Genomic DNA, 18,358 nt, shown 5'->3' with positions numbered 1-18,358 from the left:
GGGCAGGAAGGGAGGAGGGGCCAGAGGAATGCCCTGCTGTATTAACCCTGGCAGAGGCAGGCGGCTCTCACCGACACCGTCCGCGGCCTGGTGGTGGTGTCCTGGTACCACCTGGGGGGTGGAGGAGAGAGAAAGGGTGGAGGGGTGGGAGAGGAAGAGAGGAAACGTGAGTTTAACCCCGTTGAGACCCGAAGCCGATTCTAACAAATGGATTTTGTAGAATCGGGCGGTTTTCTGAAAAAATGTTATGTTTCTATATGAGTGGTGCTCAAACGTTTTCATGTCAAGGACCACCCAAAATGATATGTAATTTGGCCGCCGACCCCCCATCTCAAAATGTTTTGTTCCAGGGACCCCCCCCCCCAGAAGCAAAGAATAGAGTTAAAAAATGTTCGCTTTTAAACAATGAATTTTCAAAGATTTGCACACATTTTCACGATTATAAAAAAATAGCCAAAGTGTAAAATAATGCTTCTTGTTCCAGGTCTTAACTCTCTCAGTGCCATGCCCCGAGATACCCCGAGTTTTCCCCGAGTACCCTCCCTGCCAGAACGAGAAATCCCGAGTTTTTACTTTTTACTGTGGTCGCGCTATTCTGTTTATTTTTCATGATCACTTTCACTTCCTGACTCCTTCAGAGTCACTGGGTTCCGGTTTCATGACGCAGATTCCGTTTCCGGTTCTCATTTTTTTTCTTTTCGGCCAGAATAGGGAAAGTCACGGTTTTTCACACGGTATACAAAACGAACGGAGAGGTCTACTGCTACTCTCTTTGGTCTGGGTGACGATCAGTCATCGTAGTCGTGTATAACATCATATTTTAACCCGATCAGAAATTGTCGAAAACGTCTCATCCGTTTATGACCGGATGTGACGTTGGCCTGTTTGGGAGGGGGCGAGCGAGTCAACGAGGCGATCAATGTCTCGATTTGTCGCTCTCTACTGGTAGAACTGTCGTATGAGTTTAAAAATGCATATAGACAAGCTATTTGAAAATTAAATGACAAAATAACAACAACAAAAAAATTGCTGGCACTGGGGGAGTACTTTATGAAAATACTCTGGCACTGAAAGAGTTAATGGGTGAAAACACAGAGAAATTGAATGATTCAATTTCGCCAAAATGTAGGCAATTCCTTTTCTGAGAAAATGTGTTGTTTGTTGTGTTTGTTCACGTCCCTTGTTGAGTATCACGTGCACAATAATGTCCAACGTTCGTTTTTTTGTTGTTGTTTCATATTGGGGTTTGGAAGTTCCTTGCCGGACAAAACTAAATGGGGCTTATAGATGGATTAGAGACGCGGCGTCTTTTTTTGAAGAGTGTGAACTCACAGCGCTGGCAGGGCCCGTGGCCGGGAGCCCCAGGGTGATGTTGGGCAGGGAGGGTGAGGTGTAGAGCGACAGATGGCTCATTGAACCCTCCCTCAAAGCCAGCCTCTGGAGCAAGGAGGCCTGGAAAAGCAAGAGCAAGCACACACACACACACACACACACACACACACACACACACACACACACACACACACACACACACACACACACACACACACACACACACACACACACACACACACACACACACACACACACACACACACACACACTTGTAAGATATGGGGTTACATGTTTCTCTCTAACACACTGGTTCTCAACATGGGGTCCGGGGACCCCCCCAGGGACCCTTGAGGGGGGGTTCCAGGGGGTCCCCCAGCTAACGGATTGGTAGAGCAGTTAGGAACCAAGTGGAGACCCTTACGGGTGTGTAACTCTGAGAGTGTACAAATGGAACCAAATGGACGCACCTACAATTACAGTAATACAAGTGCAGTCACGCACACACACACACACACACACACACACACACACACACACACACACACACAGTGTTACATTATGTGCATGCTGTTTCGCAGGTTACCTCTCCTGGACTGCTGGAGATGGCGATCCCGTTTTCATTGGGGATGTTACTGGAGCTGTTGTTGGGCGAACTGGGACCAGAGCCGGGTGCGCTGTTACACGCCATTTCTATCGGACAATAAAGCACAGAAATGGAGTCATTGACCCATTAAGACCTGGAACTGTGTCATTTTTAGGTTTGAGCTAAAAGGCATTATTTTACACTTTGGGCTATTCAAAAATAGCAGATCTACAAGCTCGTAGCGCGGCACCGAGTGCCACGCTACGAGCTTGTAGATCTGCTATTTTTTGAAAAATCGTGAAAATGTGTGCAAATCTTCGAATCTATATATTTTTAAAGCGAACATTTTGAACTCAAATCTTTGCCCCTGGAACAAGATATTTTGATGGGGGTCCGCGGCCAAATACATATCATTTTGGGGGTCCTTGACATGAAAAAGATTGAGCGCCACTGATATAGAAACATACGTCTTTCAGAATACTGTTGAGATTTAGGACACATGTAAGATCTCAATGGGTAAAACAATGCTGGCCCAGGGCCAATCTAATTTCCCAGAATAAACATCAAGAGATAATCCCCCTCCTTATGCAACTAATATAATCAGATGCATTTGTAAGGTATCTTATCAAATTGGACTTACAAAGTGGATTACAGACAATGAAAAAAGGATGAATAAAAGCCGGCAAGATAAACAGTAAAAACAGTGGTGGAAAGTAACTAAGTACATTTACTTAAGTACTGTACTTAAGTAACATTTTGAGGTATTTGTACTTTACTTGAGCATTTCCAATTTCCAGTACTTTTACTTCTACTCCACTACATCTCAGAGGCAAATATTGTACTTTTACTCCACTACGTTTACTTGAAAACTTTAGTTACTAGTTACTTTTCATATGTAAATTATTATATTATGAAACATACATTAACCACTTTAAACCTATTTTAAAACTAGGCTATTTGAAAATAGCAGATCTACAAGCTCACAACGCGTCGCATTGCGACGCGTTGTGAGCTTGTAGATCGGCTATTTTCAAATATTTAGTACTTTTACTTTTGGTACCTTAAGTACATTTTTATGCCAATACTTTTGTACTTTTACTCAAGTAAATCTTTAATTCTGGACTTTTACTTGTAACAGGGTATTTTTATATTGCAGTATTGGTACTTTTACTTAAGTAAATAATTTGAGTACTTTTTCCACCACTGAAAACAGCACAAAGCACAAAGGGTCACACGAGGGTAGCGTAAAAGTCCCCTCGATGTTTTCTTACCGTTTCTTGCCAGATGTAAAAAAAAAAAAAAAAAGGCCAAGCAGAAGACTAAACGTCGTTTCCCCCGTCTATCGTTTATCCCGAGGTACGAGAGAGAGAGCCCATAACAGGAAGTGTGGGGAAAAAGAACAGAGACGGCGACAGACAGACAGACACTCACCCGCCATGTCCAGGGAGCGCTTCTTGGCCGTGGTGATGCCGGGTCCATCTTTCCTTCGGAGCAGAGGACTGCTGCGGCGCTCCGTGACCTTCTGTTTTAGGCGGGACCGCAGTTTCAGGTTGGGCTCCGAGGCTGCGAATCACAGGGAGGGAGACAGGAAGTCAAGACGACAGGGGAGAGAGAGGGGGGGGTCCCTCTTTTGTTTACAGATGTGCCATTTCAAAACTTCACATGTCCTGCCATCGCCAAGACAGTACATTTTCAGGGGATTCCCAGGGCAATAAGAGGGACAAAGAAGGGCATTTAAAATGCTGAATTGTTTTGATGATCACTGCTTTTATGATGCTAATTAATTTGAGCAACTGGTCAAGGACCTCTTCAAATCACCTTTCGCCTCATAATGAGTCTGACACCTTCTTCAACACACATTCTTTTGTTCTCATGTATATGGATGTCTGTTGAAGGGAAAAACGGGGGTGTGTAGCGACAACTTCTTTTCAGGGGAAAAACAGTGCATTTTTAAGGGCAGAAAACATGCTTTTTCAGGGCACTTTCAGGGAAAGAACAGTAACGTGTGAAGTTTTGAAGTGGCATCTGTATGACAAAATATGGGAAGAGTCGCGTGCATAGACAAGCACGCTGCAAGACAAACGTGTATCGTCTCATACCGGTGTAGGGTACTAATGGACAGTATGTTGTATTTTTTAACCCATTGAGGGCTGAGGTTCCGATTCTGCAAAATGTCTTCTAAAACGGTTTTCTGAAAAAACGTATGTTTCTATATCAGTGGTTTTCAAACCTTTTTCATGTCAAGGACCCCCGAAATGATATGAATTTGGCCGCGGACCACCATCTCAAAATATTTTCTTCCAGGGACCCCCCTGAAGCAAAGATTTGAGTTAATGTTTGCTTTAAAAGAATATATATATTCAAAGATTTGCACACATTTTCACAATTTTTCAAAAATAGCAGATCTACAAGCTCGTAGCGCGGCACTCGGTGCCGCGCTACGAGCTTGTATATCTGCTATTTTTGAATAGCCCAAAGTGTAAAATAATGTTTTTTTAGCTCAAATCTCAAAATGACACAGATGCGTTCCAGGTCTCGATGAGTTAAGTTGACAGTTGAAAAGCGCGCTGTCCCCAGGATGCCGCCACATATACCGTAAAATTCAAAATGACACATCCTATTTTTAAAACCGCAGCTCTCACAATCTGCAATATACTGGAGTGGAGGAGCTGTGGGGCGACACAAAAGGGAGCTTGTTTTGTGTGGGCATGATGAAGTCGGGGCTAACGAGCTCTTTCCCTATAGGCCACACACACTCTGTGCATTTTGGCAGACCGATTTGGGAACCTGAGGTTAGCCACCAACCAACCATGTGACAGTGGGAAACACCGCCAATGGCGAGGAGAAGCAGCAGCAGCCAGTTGGCAGCATGTTGTTGTGAAGCCCATGCTTAATGATCCTGCCTCTCTACACTGAGGTAATGAACACTTGATTGTGTTTGTTTACATGCCTATGAACTACACCGTCCTGGGACTTTGCCTTTCTGAATTTGCCTCTGTGTGGGGGAGAGAGACTGTGTGGTGTTTTGCTGTGAGAATCTGTTCTGTGATGTCCCTGCCAGATGAATTCACAGACACAGGGAGCTTTATTTTCGACACTGCTGGCTTTTATCTACTTCAGTTTAGACTCTGGGGGCTGCTGACCAAAGGTTGACCCGTGAACCAGCCCAAAAGAAGCGACCATGGGCCACGTGAGCACTTTAACATATACTTCAGCTATTTGAAAATAGCAGATCTACAAGCTCACAACGCGTTGTGAGCTTGTAGATCGCCTATTTTCAAATAAAATCTTGCGGGGAAAATTATAATTAGCAGATCTGGCAACCCGGCATTTTGGAATGGGACCCAAGCAGGTGCGCGCTGGTTCAGAAAACCCTTGCGTAAGACATTACTTAAAACATAAATGGAGCTCCTTTATCTCTCTTCACCACTTCCTGTAGCGTTGAATGCTAATCAAGGAAGGATGAGAACCTAGTCTTAATGCACTTGAAAAAAAGGTGAAGGCACTCACTCTGCCTTTCTGGGTCGTCTACGATGGGGATGACCTTTTGTGAGAGTGTGAGATCTATAATGTATGAGCACTTTTGAAGAAGGCACTTTCAATTTTAAGGATCAACTGTGAAGGGCATTTTGTCCAAAAGTCTTTGTTAAGAGGATAGAGATGCGGTCGGGGGAGAGGACATGCATTAGCCTAACTGGAAGGCTGCAAGACTGTGAGGTAACAGTTAGTGGAGTTTAGTTGAGTTCAGACCTTTGGGTCTAAAGGCAATTTGAGACTTACCAGTAGTTTGTGAATACCGAATCAAAAATGCTCACTGACAACGAACAGAGGCTTAAACCTCAATATCTTCGAAAAAATAATAAACGCTTCTCCATTAGATCTTTTTTTTTATCATTATATCTCTCTATGTGTGAAAAGTCAGACTGTCATGTTGCTGTGTCCTTTTTTACTTGTTTACGGCGAATGTAAAGGCACATGAAATGAATGATGGCATTTGTCAGTGAAGGCATTATTAATGTGTAGTTTATGTGCTGTAGCTATTAGAAGTAACCTAGCTTGTGCCATGATTTGCGTGTTCACATTGTGGATGTGCTATCGAAAACCTCCAAAGGATGACGCTAACAATATGTCATGAAAAAAGGATAAGCGTGAACAATTCAACCTGTGATACTGAAAACTCACATTTGAGTGTCAAAATTGATATTCATGACTGACAAATGACTGACAAAAACAGCATCTTATCACAATGCTTATACTGTCAAAATGGGTCCGACATGTGGCTTAACCCATTAAGACCTGGAACATTTTTTGATTTGAGCTAAAAAGCATTATTTTACACTTTGGCTATTTTTGAAAAATCGAGAAAATGTGTGCAAATTAATATATTTACATTCTTTTAAAGCGAACATTTTTAACTCAAATCTTTGCTTCTGGGGGTCCCTGGAACAAAATATTTTGAGATAGGGGTCCGCGGCCAAATACATATAATTTTGGGGGTCCTTGACATGAAAACGTTTGAGAACCACTGATATAGAAACATCCGTTTTTCAGAAAACTGTCGGGATTTGGAAGACATTAGCTAAGAATCGCCCTCAGGTCTTAATGGGTTAATGATGCAGATGTCGGGCTTGCCATGTGGAGATGAGACGACTCTACCCTCTCTCTCCCCACGGGTTCCTGTCTCTCTACACTCACCTATTGAAATAAAGCATAAAATGACAACAACAAAAAATGTGTGGAGATGGGTTTGTCTGGCTAATTGTGGCTATACAGGTGTTAGCACTAGCATAGACCGCTCTAAATCGTGGCTGCCACCCAAACACTGCATTAAAACCATTGCGTCTCGTCTGCCATGTATCAATAAACATAAATAGGCACTCAAACAAAAACGCAAGTGATTCCAGAGGCTGGGAGGCTGAAGCTAAACCTTCACTTCATTGAGGCACAAGACACACAATGTTGTTATGCTTCGATTAATCTCTCAAGAACAGATTCTGCTCTGCGTTTGAATCTGTCGGTAGCCGCGTTGACAGCCCGTGCGCATTGGTTACAAGTGGGCGTGCTATCAGATCAGGAAGCAGGCCGCGCTTTACCCAATCAAATGTAGTGGGCGGGATTTACGTGTGTGCCGTTCCTTCCCCACTAGAAACAAGCCGAAACTCATTGAACAATAGCGTCCTCGAAGCCGACAAGACCACGGAAAGTTAGTAACATTTTAAATTGCTCTTTCATCATAGAAACAAGTGGGCTTATAACCAAAACGATCCATGTTCTTTGGGAGAAATATTGTGGCAATGAAAACATAGTCGCACCACCGGAAGTGGAGTGCTGAAGGCAGACCAAAACCCCCGGTTTCCTTGCGCACGGGTGCTCCGTTTAGCTTGTCCCAGAGCCAAGTGAATAAGTAAAAAACAGCAGAGGGTGCTGTTTTTCCTTTTTATATTATCCAAATACAATGTGCATTTATTGTAGCTTATATATCACATATTATGAGGCACGTGGAGCTCCACCAGCAGGTATATGAACTAGTGTTGATTTTGACAGCAAATGAAGCCGATCTGCTATTTTCAGAGCGCAACACCCGAACGAAACCAAACATTTGTCATTTAGTTCTACTGGATCTCTACTCCACTCGTCCCTCACTAACATTTTAGTCTAGTTTTTATTTGTGGACAAAATTGTCAATATATTTAGTCTTAGTTTCAGTCATCGTAGCTTAAGTTTTCATTTCGTTTTTATTTCGTTTTCGTCGGTGAAAAAAAGGGTTGTCGAAGATCATTTCTCGTCATAGTTTTTAGTCGACCAAATCAACACTGATATGAACCAGCCTTGGAAGCTCTGGCAGGTGGCCAGGAGAGGGGGGAGGGGCTCAGAGAGGGTGGAGGTGGTGGTGTGCCAGGGATCTATCTGTTAGCAACCTCCGTCCCTTTGATGGAGCCAGAAGGGAAGGAGTGGTAGAGTTGGGACGTGGATGTTTGCTGCACTGTGAGCGAGTGTGTGTGTGTGTGCGCGCGCGTGTGTGTATGTGCGTGCGTGCCTGCCTGCGTTAGTGCGTGTGTGTCTTGCGGTGTGTCCGAGGGCACTGGTATCCATGGGGGTGTTCACCTTGGGACGCAGTGACTTTTAGAGGTGTTACTGCCGGTCACGCAAAACACACACACACACACACACACACACACACACACACACACACACACACACACACACACACACACACACACACACACACACACACACACACACACACACACACACACACACAGCAGAGCCCCCAGGCTGGTTTTTCTGCTGACACTGCATGGCCCACCCTCCCCTCTCTCATCTCGGTCCCTCTCTCTCTTTCTCTCCTCCCTCTCTCTCTCCATCCAATTCCCACTTAATCTCTCGCCCTTAGCGTTGGTTCCTCTGTCCTTCACGCTTTCGTCTCCTTCGTCCATTCCTCGGCATGAAATGCATGGAATCTCTGCATGCGTGCGTGTCCGTGTGTCCCCTCCCTGCATATCTCGCGAACCGTCCGTCGCTCGGCTTCAAAACTCGCCGTCGAGGACCAGAGGGAGTGCTCAGACGCTCGAGGTCGGATCAGCGGATCTCCAAAAGTATCTATAAATCCCCATATATGGATCCCTGATGTCATCAGTATCTCCGCAAATCAATCAATCAAATATCTGTCCATCTATCTATCCATCCAGTATATATTGTTGCTGTCCGGCAGAAACCAGCTAATTCCATTTTGACCCTTTTGCATGTTTTTCCATGAATCAGGACCATTGAACACCCTTTATGTCTGTGTGTTGGTATAAAAAAGAATTGAACCAATGAAAAGCATTAAAAAGCGCTTCTGACAAAACCAGCTAACTCCATTGGATCCTGAAATGTTCTGCTAAACCAGCTAACTCCACTGGAGTTGGTTTTCTGGAGCTGGTTTTGCTGACTCCAGGCTCCACCCCCTTTTGACCTCCAACCTCATTGTGAGCTTGGAGGTCCATTCAGCTGTTCTTATCCATGATGAACAATTGAAAAATTGAAAAATGAACATTTTGGAGTTAGCTGGTTCCTACCGGACAGCAGAGATATACCGTATATACACACACAAGCAGAAAAAAAATAGATTTTACTGTACTGTATGCAGTTGGTGAAAATGACATAATGACTGTTGTGCGTTGGCTCTTTGGTAAATATATCTGCGTGTGCGTCATAGTGCTTCTCTACAGTCACATATGTAATTTCATACGTACGTGACGTGATTACGCAAATGATTTCCTATACTTTAAATTGTATCTATTACACAAGGGCATCCAAGACGGCAAGTACAGTAATGCTAATTATGCCCCCGCTCTCGTATCCATGTCCGCGGCAACCCGCTAGCACATCAAATAGCATGACAACCTGCATGGCAGTGTCCGACAGTCCCCATCTGACCCTGGTCGGCAGCATATTGAATATCTGATTAAAGGCCTATAAAAGTGGTACTTAATATTTCAAGGCGAGTGGAGAGGGAAACTGGTTCTCTGATACAAAACATATTGATCAGCCACTCAATCGCTTTGATGGATGGGGGCCTTGGGCGGTCAGAACACTACAGTGGGAAGCCGTGCGTACCACCAAAGAGAGAGAGAGAAACAGAGGGATTTATGGGAATCAATAGGGCAGTTTGCCGAAACTCATCAATGCAGCCTTGGCTTCCCAGAAATGTCTGCGCTGGTAGATTAGTCTTTTATATCAATTTAAAGGAAAGAAAATAACAAGAAGCATAAGAGGGAAGAAGTGTGTATACAGTATGTATGAGCACTTACAATGACACAGGGGGGGGGGGAGCTTTTTTCATAGGTTAGCAACCAGCAACTAAGTCATAAATAAAAATAGCAGGAAACAACAGCATATATGCTCAAGAGATTAAAATTGTTAATGTGTGATTTTCGTTGACAAAACGGGACGGGACAAAATTGTTATCGGGTGGTCTATCGGACGTTCAAAATGCATGAAAAGCTAAAAATATTATAGCGATATCAGTGTGTTTATATGGGGGATTAGTGGCCAATCATAGGGAGAGTTCTAGACGCATAATATCCGGCTCTGTGATTGGTTGGGATGCCGAATTGCGTGCTGTGCTGTTGTTGTTGCCTTACGATTACTTGTAAGGCAATTTGTCTCATTGACCCCAAATTTGAATCACATTGAGGGGCCTCTAAACGATGCGGAGCCAAAAAGCGATTTCACTATAAAGGGGCGCCACGGGTGCAAAAGGTTGCACCCAGAAATGCTATTTCCTTGGGTCCTAATGGCTGCAACCTACGACGTACACTCTCTGTCTACAGAGTCCAGGCAACTCAGCCTGGCGGAGATGTGCACTCCGCGGAGCGCCCTTGTTTCTCTTCTTTTTTTGTCTGCTTAAGTGCCAATTAAATGCAACACTAAAACATTTAGTCTGGCTTCAGCATTATTTCATCTCTACTGTCCAAACAGCTGCATTCATAAAAAGGGGAGGATGAGACGTCCTCAAAACTTGAAACGGCCTCGCTCACAAATCTCTCCACAGTCGAGCTGCGTTCCACGGAGAGAGCACTTCGATTAAAAGCCATCAGTTAATTATCTTTGTGAAGTTTACGAGTTGCGAGACACAGTCGCCTTCAACTTCAAAACTCAACCTTTAAGTCTAGCCATTAAGAGATACGAGGTGGACATGAGGGAGCGTGGGAGACCAATGAGCTGTCTGACATTTTCCATCCCGACAGTTAAAATTGATGAAGCCTTCTCGTGGAGGTGACACGAGGCTGTTAAATCACCTTGGTGACTGTGGGGGGGGGGATTTAACTGATGCTCATATCCACAGAAACGTATTTGGAATGGGAGAAATATTAGAATGAGCTTAAAAAGGACCATACCTGTGTCAATAAAGCACTGAGCCACAAGCTAAAAAACAGGGCATGGGGAGAAGCGTTTGGTGACCAGGAAACAAAGTTTATTTCATGTCATTTTAGTCTAGGGTAGTTCACCCATTAAGACCTGAAGCCGATTCTATGTGTCTCCTAAATCCCAACAGTTTGCTGAAAAACGTATGTTTCTATATCAGTGGTGCTCAATCTTTTTCATGTCAAGGACCCCCAAAATTATATGTATTTGGCCGCAGACCCCCATCTCAAAATGTTTTGTTCCAGGGGGTCCCAGAAGCAAAGATATGAGTTACAAATGTTCGCTTTAAAAATACATATATTCAAAGACTTGCAGAAATGTTCTCGATTTAAAAAAGAATAGCAGACCTACAAGCTCATAGCGCGGCACTCGGTGCCGCGCTATGAGCTTGTATATCTGCTATTTTTGAATAGTGTAAAATAATGCTTTTTAGCTCAAATCTAAAAATGACAGATGCGTCCCAGGTCTTAATGGGTTAAGTACTTTTAACCGTTTAGTGTTACGAACGTGTGAGTTGAACGTATCAAGGATAGCTAAAAAAACATAATAATATAAAAACACAGTCCACTCTGGTCCGCGTTGTGAGCTTGAAGATCGGCTATTCCTGGCACACGACACACCACGGCACAACAAAGAATAAATCAAACCTAAAACTGAAGCAGGGGAGGGAGTGAGTGTGTGGGTGGGCAGCGTTCACATGGGATAGCTATTCCACTGACAGCATGGGTGAGCTGGTACAAGAGAAAACATCCCTAATTGAAGTGGGGGGTGTATTAGGAGGCTCAGAAGACCTAGGAGATAGGCCCCCCACCCTGTAACAACATTGTCAAGCAAGGCAATTACAATGACCATTCAAAATACAGATGTGAGGTGCCAAAAACGGTCCGGACCGTTTTTGGCGCATTTTTCTTTTAATATATTTTTCCCACGTGGGGCGCTCCAACGACACTTTTGGATCATCCAAGGAGTCTCTAAGAAGGAGAGGCCGGATGTGGATCCATGTCAAAAACGCTTCCGCTCGTCCGCTCCAATGTTAACTCCTTGACTAAAAGCTTAATATCTCCTATTTCTTTTTAACGTGGTGGAATGAGCCGTTTTCAATCGGCGATCACTCTGCAGTGGAGGATCGTGTTCCAGGTGTTAGTCGGGACCCTCCACCATCTCGCACGCAGGATTTGTTTACATGCGCGTCCTCGTTCTACAGCACGCAACATATCAACGTAAGTGGATGGAAGATATGCTGGCACTAGATGTACCCTATTTTAATAAACCTCTGGCACACGATGTGTTAAAGTTCCGCTTATGAAAAATTAAACGAGTCAGTGGAGGGAGGCCTTCATGATAACTGTTAACTAAGTTGGAGGCGGAAATAACGGCTTTCCATTCTGGCCAACCTCAACGGCAACACATTGGGATGTACGCTTGCACAGCAAGGGCGCATGCATGCGTGTGTGTGCGCGTGTGTGTGTGTGTGTGTGTGAGCATGAAAGAGTGGGTGTATGTGTCATTCAGTTCTAACCAACTTCCTGCCAGGCCAGTCAAAGTGCCCCTCTGTCTACCGAGAGCCATCATCACAAAAGGCTCTCAGATTTGGACAAGGAAACACTGTTGAAATATCACTCGGCCCTACTGGAATGAAGGAGAAGAAACCCCCAGCCCCCCCGCATGTTTTCGGCATACATACGTCAAGTCCAAAAATGGGGTCATCGTCACACGGCAAAAAAGCGTCACGCATGACGGCAACGGTCACCACAGCAACTCAGTGCCGTGGTGGCCTCTGTCATTCACTTCCTCTTGAACTTGAATGTTTTTTATCCTTTCTGTCTCAGATGCAATCTGATCTGATCTACTTTCACGTCTAGGGTTTACGTGGCGCCTCGGCATCCAAACCGTGTGTGTGTGTGTGTGTGTGTGTGTGTGTGCGCGCGTACGCATGTATTTGCATATGCGTGTATGCAGTGGTGTAAAGTAATTAAGTACATTTACTCAAGTACTGTACTTAAGTACAATTCTGAGGTATTTGTACTTTACTTGAGTATTTCCAATTTCCAATACTTTTACTTCTACTCCACTACATCTCAGAGGCAAATATTGTACTTTTACTCCACTACATTTATTTGAAAACTTTAGTTACTAGTTACTTTTCAGATGTAAATTATTACATTATAAAACATACATTAACCACTTCAGCCCTATTTTATACCTATAGGCTATTTGAAAATAGCAGATCTACAAGCTCACAACGCGTCGCATCGCGACGCGTTGTGAGCTTGTAGATCGGCTATTTTCAAATATTTAGTACTTTTACTTTTGGTACTTTAAGTACATTTTGATGCCAATACTTTTGTACTTTTACTCAAGTAAATTTTTTATTTGGGATTTTTACTTGTAACAGAGTATTTTTATATTGCAGTATTGGTACTTTTACTTAAGTAAAGAATTTGAGTACTTTTTCCACCACTGCGTGTATGCTTGCATACCTGTGTGGGTCTAGTATTTTCAAGCATCTTATCTCCTCATTTGCAAACAAAATGAAGCGTGATAATTCCTAATCTAAAATTCCTGCAGTGCTGCCGCGGAAACCTTTTTTTTGTTTTGTTGGTGCGCTGGTGCTGTGGGCCAAAAATAGCATGGTGCACGACACCCAAACACAGCAGAGTATACATCTTGCAATGCATGTGTGTGTACTGTACTGTCATGTGTGTTTACTGCCGTGTGTGTGTGTGTGTGTGTGTACTGCATAACCCTGTGTGTGTGTGTGTACTGCATCACGTCTCGTCTCCACACAGCTGTGTGTGTTACGCAATATTCCCTTGACTGTATACTGATGGAAAATGCATACATTTTACGGATGAATCGAAATTATCATTTTTAATTAATGCAAAGTGCAATTGAGTACCTGGAAAAGCGCTCTATAAATAAAACGTGTCATTATTAATGCAGTCAAGCGTGCATTGAATGAAATAAGTGTCTTCTGCTTCTTGTTTCCTGTTACACAAAGCCATGCAGTCTCTCAAATTCCGTACGGGAAAAAAAAAGGGAGTTTCGCACACATCGAAGGCCACGGAGGTTCCCATGGAAATGAACGGAATAAACTGACTTATGGACAGAACACACAGCTGTGTGGAAAGCAGTGGTGTAAAGTAACTAAGTACATTTACTCAAGTACTGTACTTACAGTAAGTGCAATTTTGAGGTCTTTTTACTTTACTGGAGTATTTCCAAATTTCAGTGCTTTTACTTCTACTCCACTACAATACAAAGAGGCAAATATTGTACTTTTACTCCACTACAATTATTTGCAAACTTTAGTTACTAGTTACTTTGTAGATTTTGATTATTATTACAAGACATACATTAACCACTTCAGCCCTATATACATTTCGGCCATTTGAAAATAGCCGATCTACAAGCTCACACTGCGTCGCGATGCGACGCATTGTGAGCTTGTAGATCTGCTACATTTGATAACTTATGAAATGGGACATTCTGCATAATGAGTACTTTTACTTTTGTACTTTAAATATATTTTGATACCAATACTTTTGTACTGTTACTCAAGTACATTTTGAATTCCGGACAGAGTAGTTCTACAATGCCGAATCGATACTTTTACCTCGGTAAAACATTTGAGCACTTTTTCCCCACCACTGGTGGAAAGGAGGGTCATCCTGTGTGTGTACACTACATCACCATGTCATATGCTGTGGCCTTTGAAACCCCCCGGTGTGTCTTTTATACTGCGAAACACCGCAACTGGTTCCGGATGCCTCCTCTCCGCACCAGCGCCGACGAGACAAGTTCCCAATTGATTTAGATTTTCGCTGTCCCCCCCCCCCCCCCCCCCCCCCCCGAAGGTTGGGTTTTTTTTGGGCCGGGCTCCAATGTTGCGGTGCCATGTGAGCCGGCCGTACATGTGCCAGGATAAACGTGGCAGGCAGCAGGCCTGCAGAGTACACTGAGGTTGGTCTCCAGCTGGGGAGAAACGGGCGGTAAAGTGCCAAGCGAGCCGCTGACGCTAAGTGAATAATTACAGCCTTGCTGTACTTCACACAGACCGACAGACAGGCAGACAGACAGGAGGAGGAGGGATGTAGAAAATGCCTACGCTTATTTACACAATGGTTTGCTTTAGCAGAGAGACTGGCAATGTGGGTACACGTCTCCTGAAGGGTGACACTGTTTCGGTAGCGAGGGGGTGCGTCTTAACCCATTGAGACCTGAAGCCGATTCTACATGTCTCCTAAATCCCAACAGTTTTCTGAAAAACGTACATGTATGTTTCTATATCAGTGGTGCTCAATCTTTTTCATGTGAAGGACCCCCAAAATGATATGAATTTGGCCGCGGACCCCCATCAAAATATTTTGTTCCAGGGACCCCCCAGAAGCAGAAATTTGAGTTAAAAATGTTCGCTTTAAAAATATTTATATTCAAAGATTTGCACACATTTTTACGATTTTTCAAAAATAGCAGATCTACAAGCTCGTAGCGCGGCACTCGGTGCCGCGCTATGAGCTTGTATATCTGCTATTTTTGAATAGCCAAAGTGTAAAATAATGCTTTTTAGCTCAAATCTAAAAATGAGACAGTTCCAGCTCTCAATGGGTTAATGCCTGAATAAGGCATAAGTGTGTGTGTTTGTGTGTTTATGTCAACGTTTTCATCCAGGCTGAAAGCTGTGACCATTCTAATCCATGGTGTCAATTAATTCTTTGAGCACTGGTGAGAACAAATAATTTTCTTGGCGCTGGTGATCAAACACCTTCTGTTTATTTCACACATTTTTCCTAGTGTGTGATAATATTTGTCTTGCAATCCAAAGCTTTATTTTGAGTGTATTATGTAAGATGTTCTGACAAAACTTTCCCTGACATTTATCTTGCAGAAGCAGATTTTTCGGTCTGTTATGTAATATGGTCGAACTAAACTCGCCCTGACAAAATGTGCAAACGTTCTGACCCAGACAATAGGCTCTATGCACAGCAGCCATATTGGACAGAAATTGGGCCCCTTCCTCGCTTCCTTCACAGGTGTTACCAATGACACTAATGAAGGCTCTGTTCCATTTAGTGTAGCACAGTGGTTCTCAAACTGTTTAATTTCAAGGACCCCCATAACTCTGAGAGTGTACAAATGGAACCAAATGGACCCTCCCGGGTCCATTTGGTTCCATTTGTACACTCTCAGAGTTACACCCCCTCAGGAAACCATGAGGGTCCCTGGACCACACTTTGAGACCCACTAGTATTTCTAGTGAGCCAACATGCACAACATCAGCACCCTGACTCTGTTTGACCAGAATGGAACAGAGCCTTCATTAGTATCATTGGTAACACCTGTGAAGGAAGTCAGAAGAGGCCCAATTTTTCTCCAAAATGGCTGCTGTGCATAGAGCCTATTGTATCCAATATATATATCGCAAACGAGTTCAGAAACGGGTTTGGCGAGCGGATGGGTGAAAACATCACTTCGCTGGGTGGGAGAGATCATGTGGTAAACGGACCAGCTGTGACCTAGTGAACTACCGTACTGTACCTGTCTTGCGGAGGGGGAAGTCGTCTTTGGAGTCGTACATGCCGAGGATGGCGTGGTTGTAGGCAGACATGCCCGTTTGTGGAGGGGAACTCTGGTCCAGTGAGCTGTGCTGAGTTTTCCTAGAGAGAGAAACACAGACCAAATAGTGTCATTGTGTAACTTTACCACTTCTACCGTACTACAATACTACAGTACTTCATTGACCGGGGTCCCCCAAGGGTTTATAATTGGTTCCCTAATTTTCCCCCTCTAAACCAAAACGCAAAAAAGAGATTTGGTATAGAGGGAATAAAGAAGGATAGCCGATCTACAAGCTCACAAGCTGCAACACCTTGTGAGCTTGTAGATCGGCTATTTTAGCCAAATGTTCGAGTGTTACTGTATGACATGCCCAGAATATGGATGTTAAGGTTCATGTGGTTAATGGCACAGGTTATGAGGTTTAAAGGTTCAGTTTGTACAGCATGACAGTAAAACTGACACAGACAGTGGCTCCATTCCTAATGCAATGGGACCACCATGAATGATAGCAGGTAATCACAGTTGTAGGGTTGCAACAGTTAATCGAACTAATCGATTTAATTGATTATTTAACAAAAAGCAAATGTAATAAAATAATTGGTTTTGGGGGTACATTTAGACATTTTGTAGAGCTACAATCTCATGCATCACGATTCACTATTTTTGCGTGACACCACTGTGTATTCGCCACGATTCCGATTCATGAAAACATTTAAGATTATTTGATTAATTGAAAAAAGTAATTCATTTAATTATCATAATACTAATTGATAGTTGCAGCTCTACACGGTTGTGTATAGTGCCTTAACACTTCATCAAACATTTCAATGTATTTATTTACAAATACATTTATATTCTTGAATTCAACCTGACAGGCTACAATCAAACTGCACTTTCATTCAAAGACTGAAATAGTTTATTGTCACTTAGACGTACAAGTACATACATTGTGAAATCTTAGGTTGGGGTGCTCTATAAAACAAACATGAATAAACAGTAAAAATAGAACAAAAAACAATCATCTTAATGTATAAATGTCACAGCGTTAATCCAAACATTGGGAATGGATCTACAGAAAAGACGACAGATTGGTGGTCGGGATGTAGAGGAAAACAAAAACCTCTGCGTGTGCTATTTGTGTGTTGTTTTTGTGTGGAGGTGGGGTCAGGATCGCTGTTGGGGTTCACCTTGGGAAACGGTGACATTGAAGGTGTTACTACTGGCAAAACACGCACACGCAGGCAGGCGCACACGCACACGCAGGCAGGCGCACACACACACACACACACACACACACACACACACACACACACACACACACACACACACACACACACACACACACACACACACACACACACACACACACACACACACACACACACACACACACACACACACACACAGTGAAAGAGTGAGCCTCTATCTCCCTGCACAGTACATAAAAGAGAAGCCGCGGAGCATGAGTACGTAAGGTTTAAAACAGAGACGCAGTTAGAGGTGGGGGACAGAGACAGACATACAGAAAAAGAGAGAAAAACGACAGACTGTCACACAGAGACACAGATAGGGGGAGAAAGAGGGGAGGATGAAAGGAGAGCAAGATAGGAGAGATGAGAAGGAGGACGAGGACAATTGAAGAATTGAGCAGGAAACCGAACATCAAGCCGAGGGGAACAGCTAACCCTGAGGCTGGCAAGGAGAGAAAACAAACAGGAGAAAAGAAAACAATGAGGGAAGAGAGGTGATGACAATGAGAGAGAGAGAGAGAGAGAGAGAGAGAGAGAGAGAGAGAGAGAGAGAGAGAGAGAGAGAGAGAGAGAGAGAGAGAGAGAGAGAGAGAGAGAGAGAGAGAGAGAAGGGGCGTGGACAGAAAGACAGCATCCCTTTCCCATTTGTCCTTCAGTCTCCGTGCTGTCTTACCGTCTCGTCCCTGCCAAGACAAAGTTTGCCTTCCTGAAACCTCTTCAA

General features: G+C 43.6%; 1 protein-coding gene across 6 annotated transcripts in view; it reads right to left on the bottom strand.

The window, feature by feature from the left end:
- The window catches only part of LOC311064972 (histone deacetylase 4-like), a 280,612-nt gene that overhangs the window by 107,667 nt on the left and 154,587 nt on the right, over window positions 1-18,358 (bottom strand). For all 6 annotated transcript variants that reach the window (XM_084085063.1, XM_084085065.1, XM_084085066.1 and 3 more), the window contains 5 exons: window positions 16,367-16,485; window positions 3,350-3,481; window positions 1,919-2,025; window positions 1,333-1,452; window positions 1-111 (listed from right to left, as the gene is read on the bottom strand). The exon at window positions 1-111 is cut by the window's left edge and continues 160 nt beyond it. In XM_084085063.1, coding sequence (XP_083941189.1) covers window positions 1-111; window positions 1,333-1,452; window positions 1,919-2,025; window positions 3,350-3,481; window positions 16,367-16,485 — 589 coding nt within the window. The remainder of the gene's footprint in view (window positions 112-1,332; window positions 1,453-1,918; window positions 2,026-3,349; window positions 3,482-16,366; window positions 16,486-18,358) is intronic.

Source organism: Gymnoscopelus microlampas (genome assembly GCF_963454915.1).
Source record: "Gymnoscopelus microlampas genome assembly, chromosome: 17".
NCBI lineage: Eukaryota > Metazoa > Chordata > Actinopteri > Myctophiformes > Myctophidae > Gymnoscopelus > Gymnoscopelus microlampas.
Note: the sequence above shows the minus strand (reverse complement) of the source record. Positions and strands in the feature narration are given on the sequence as shown.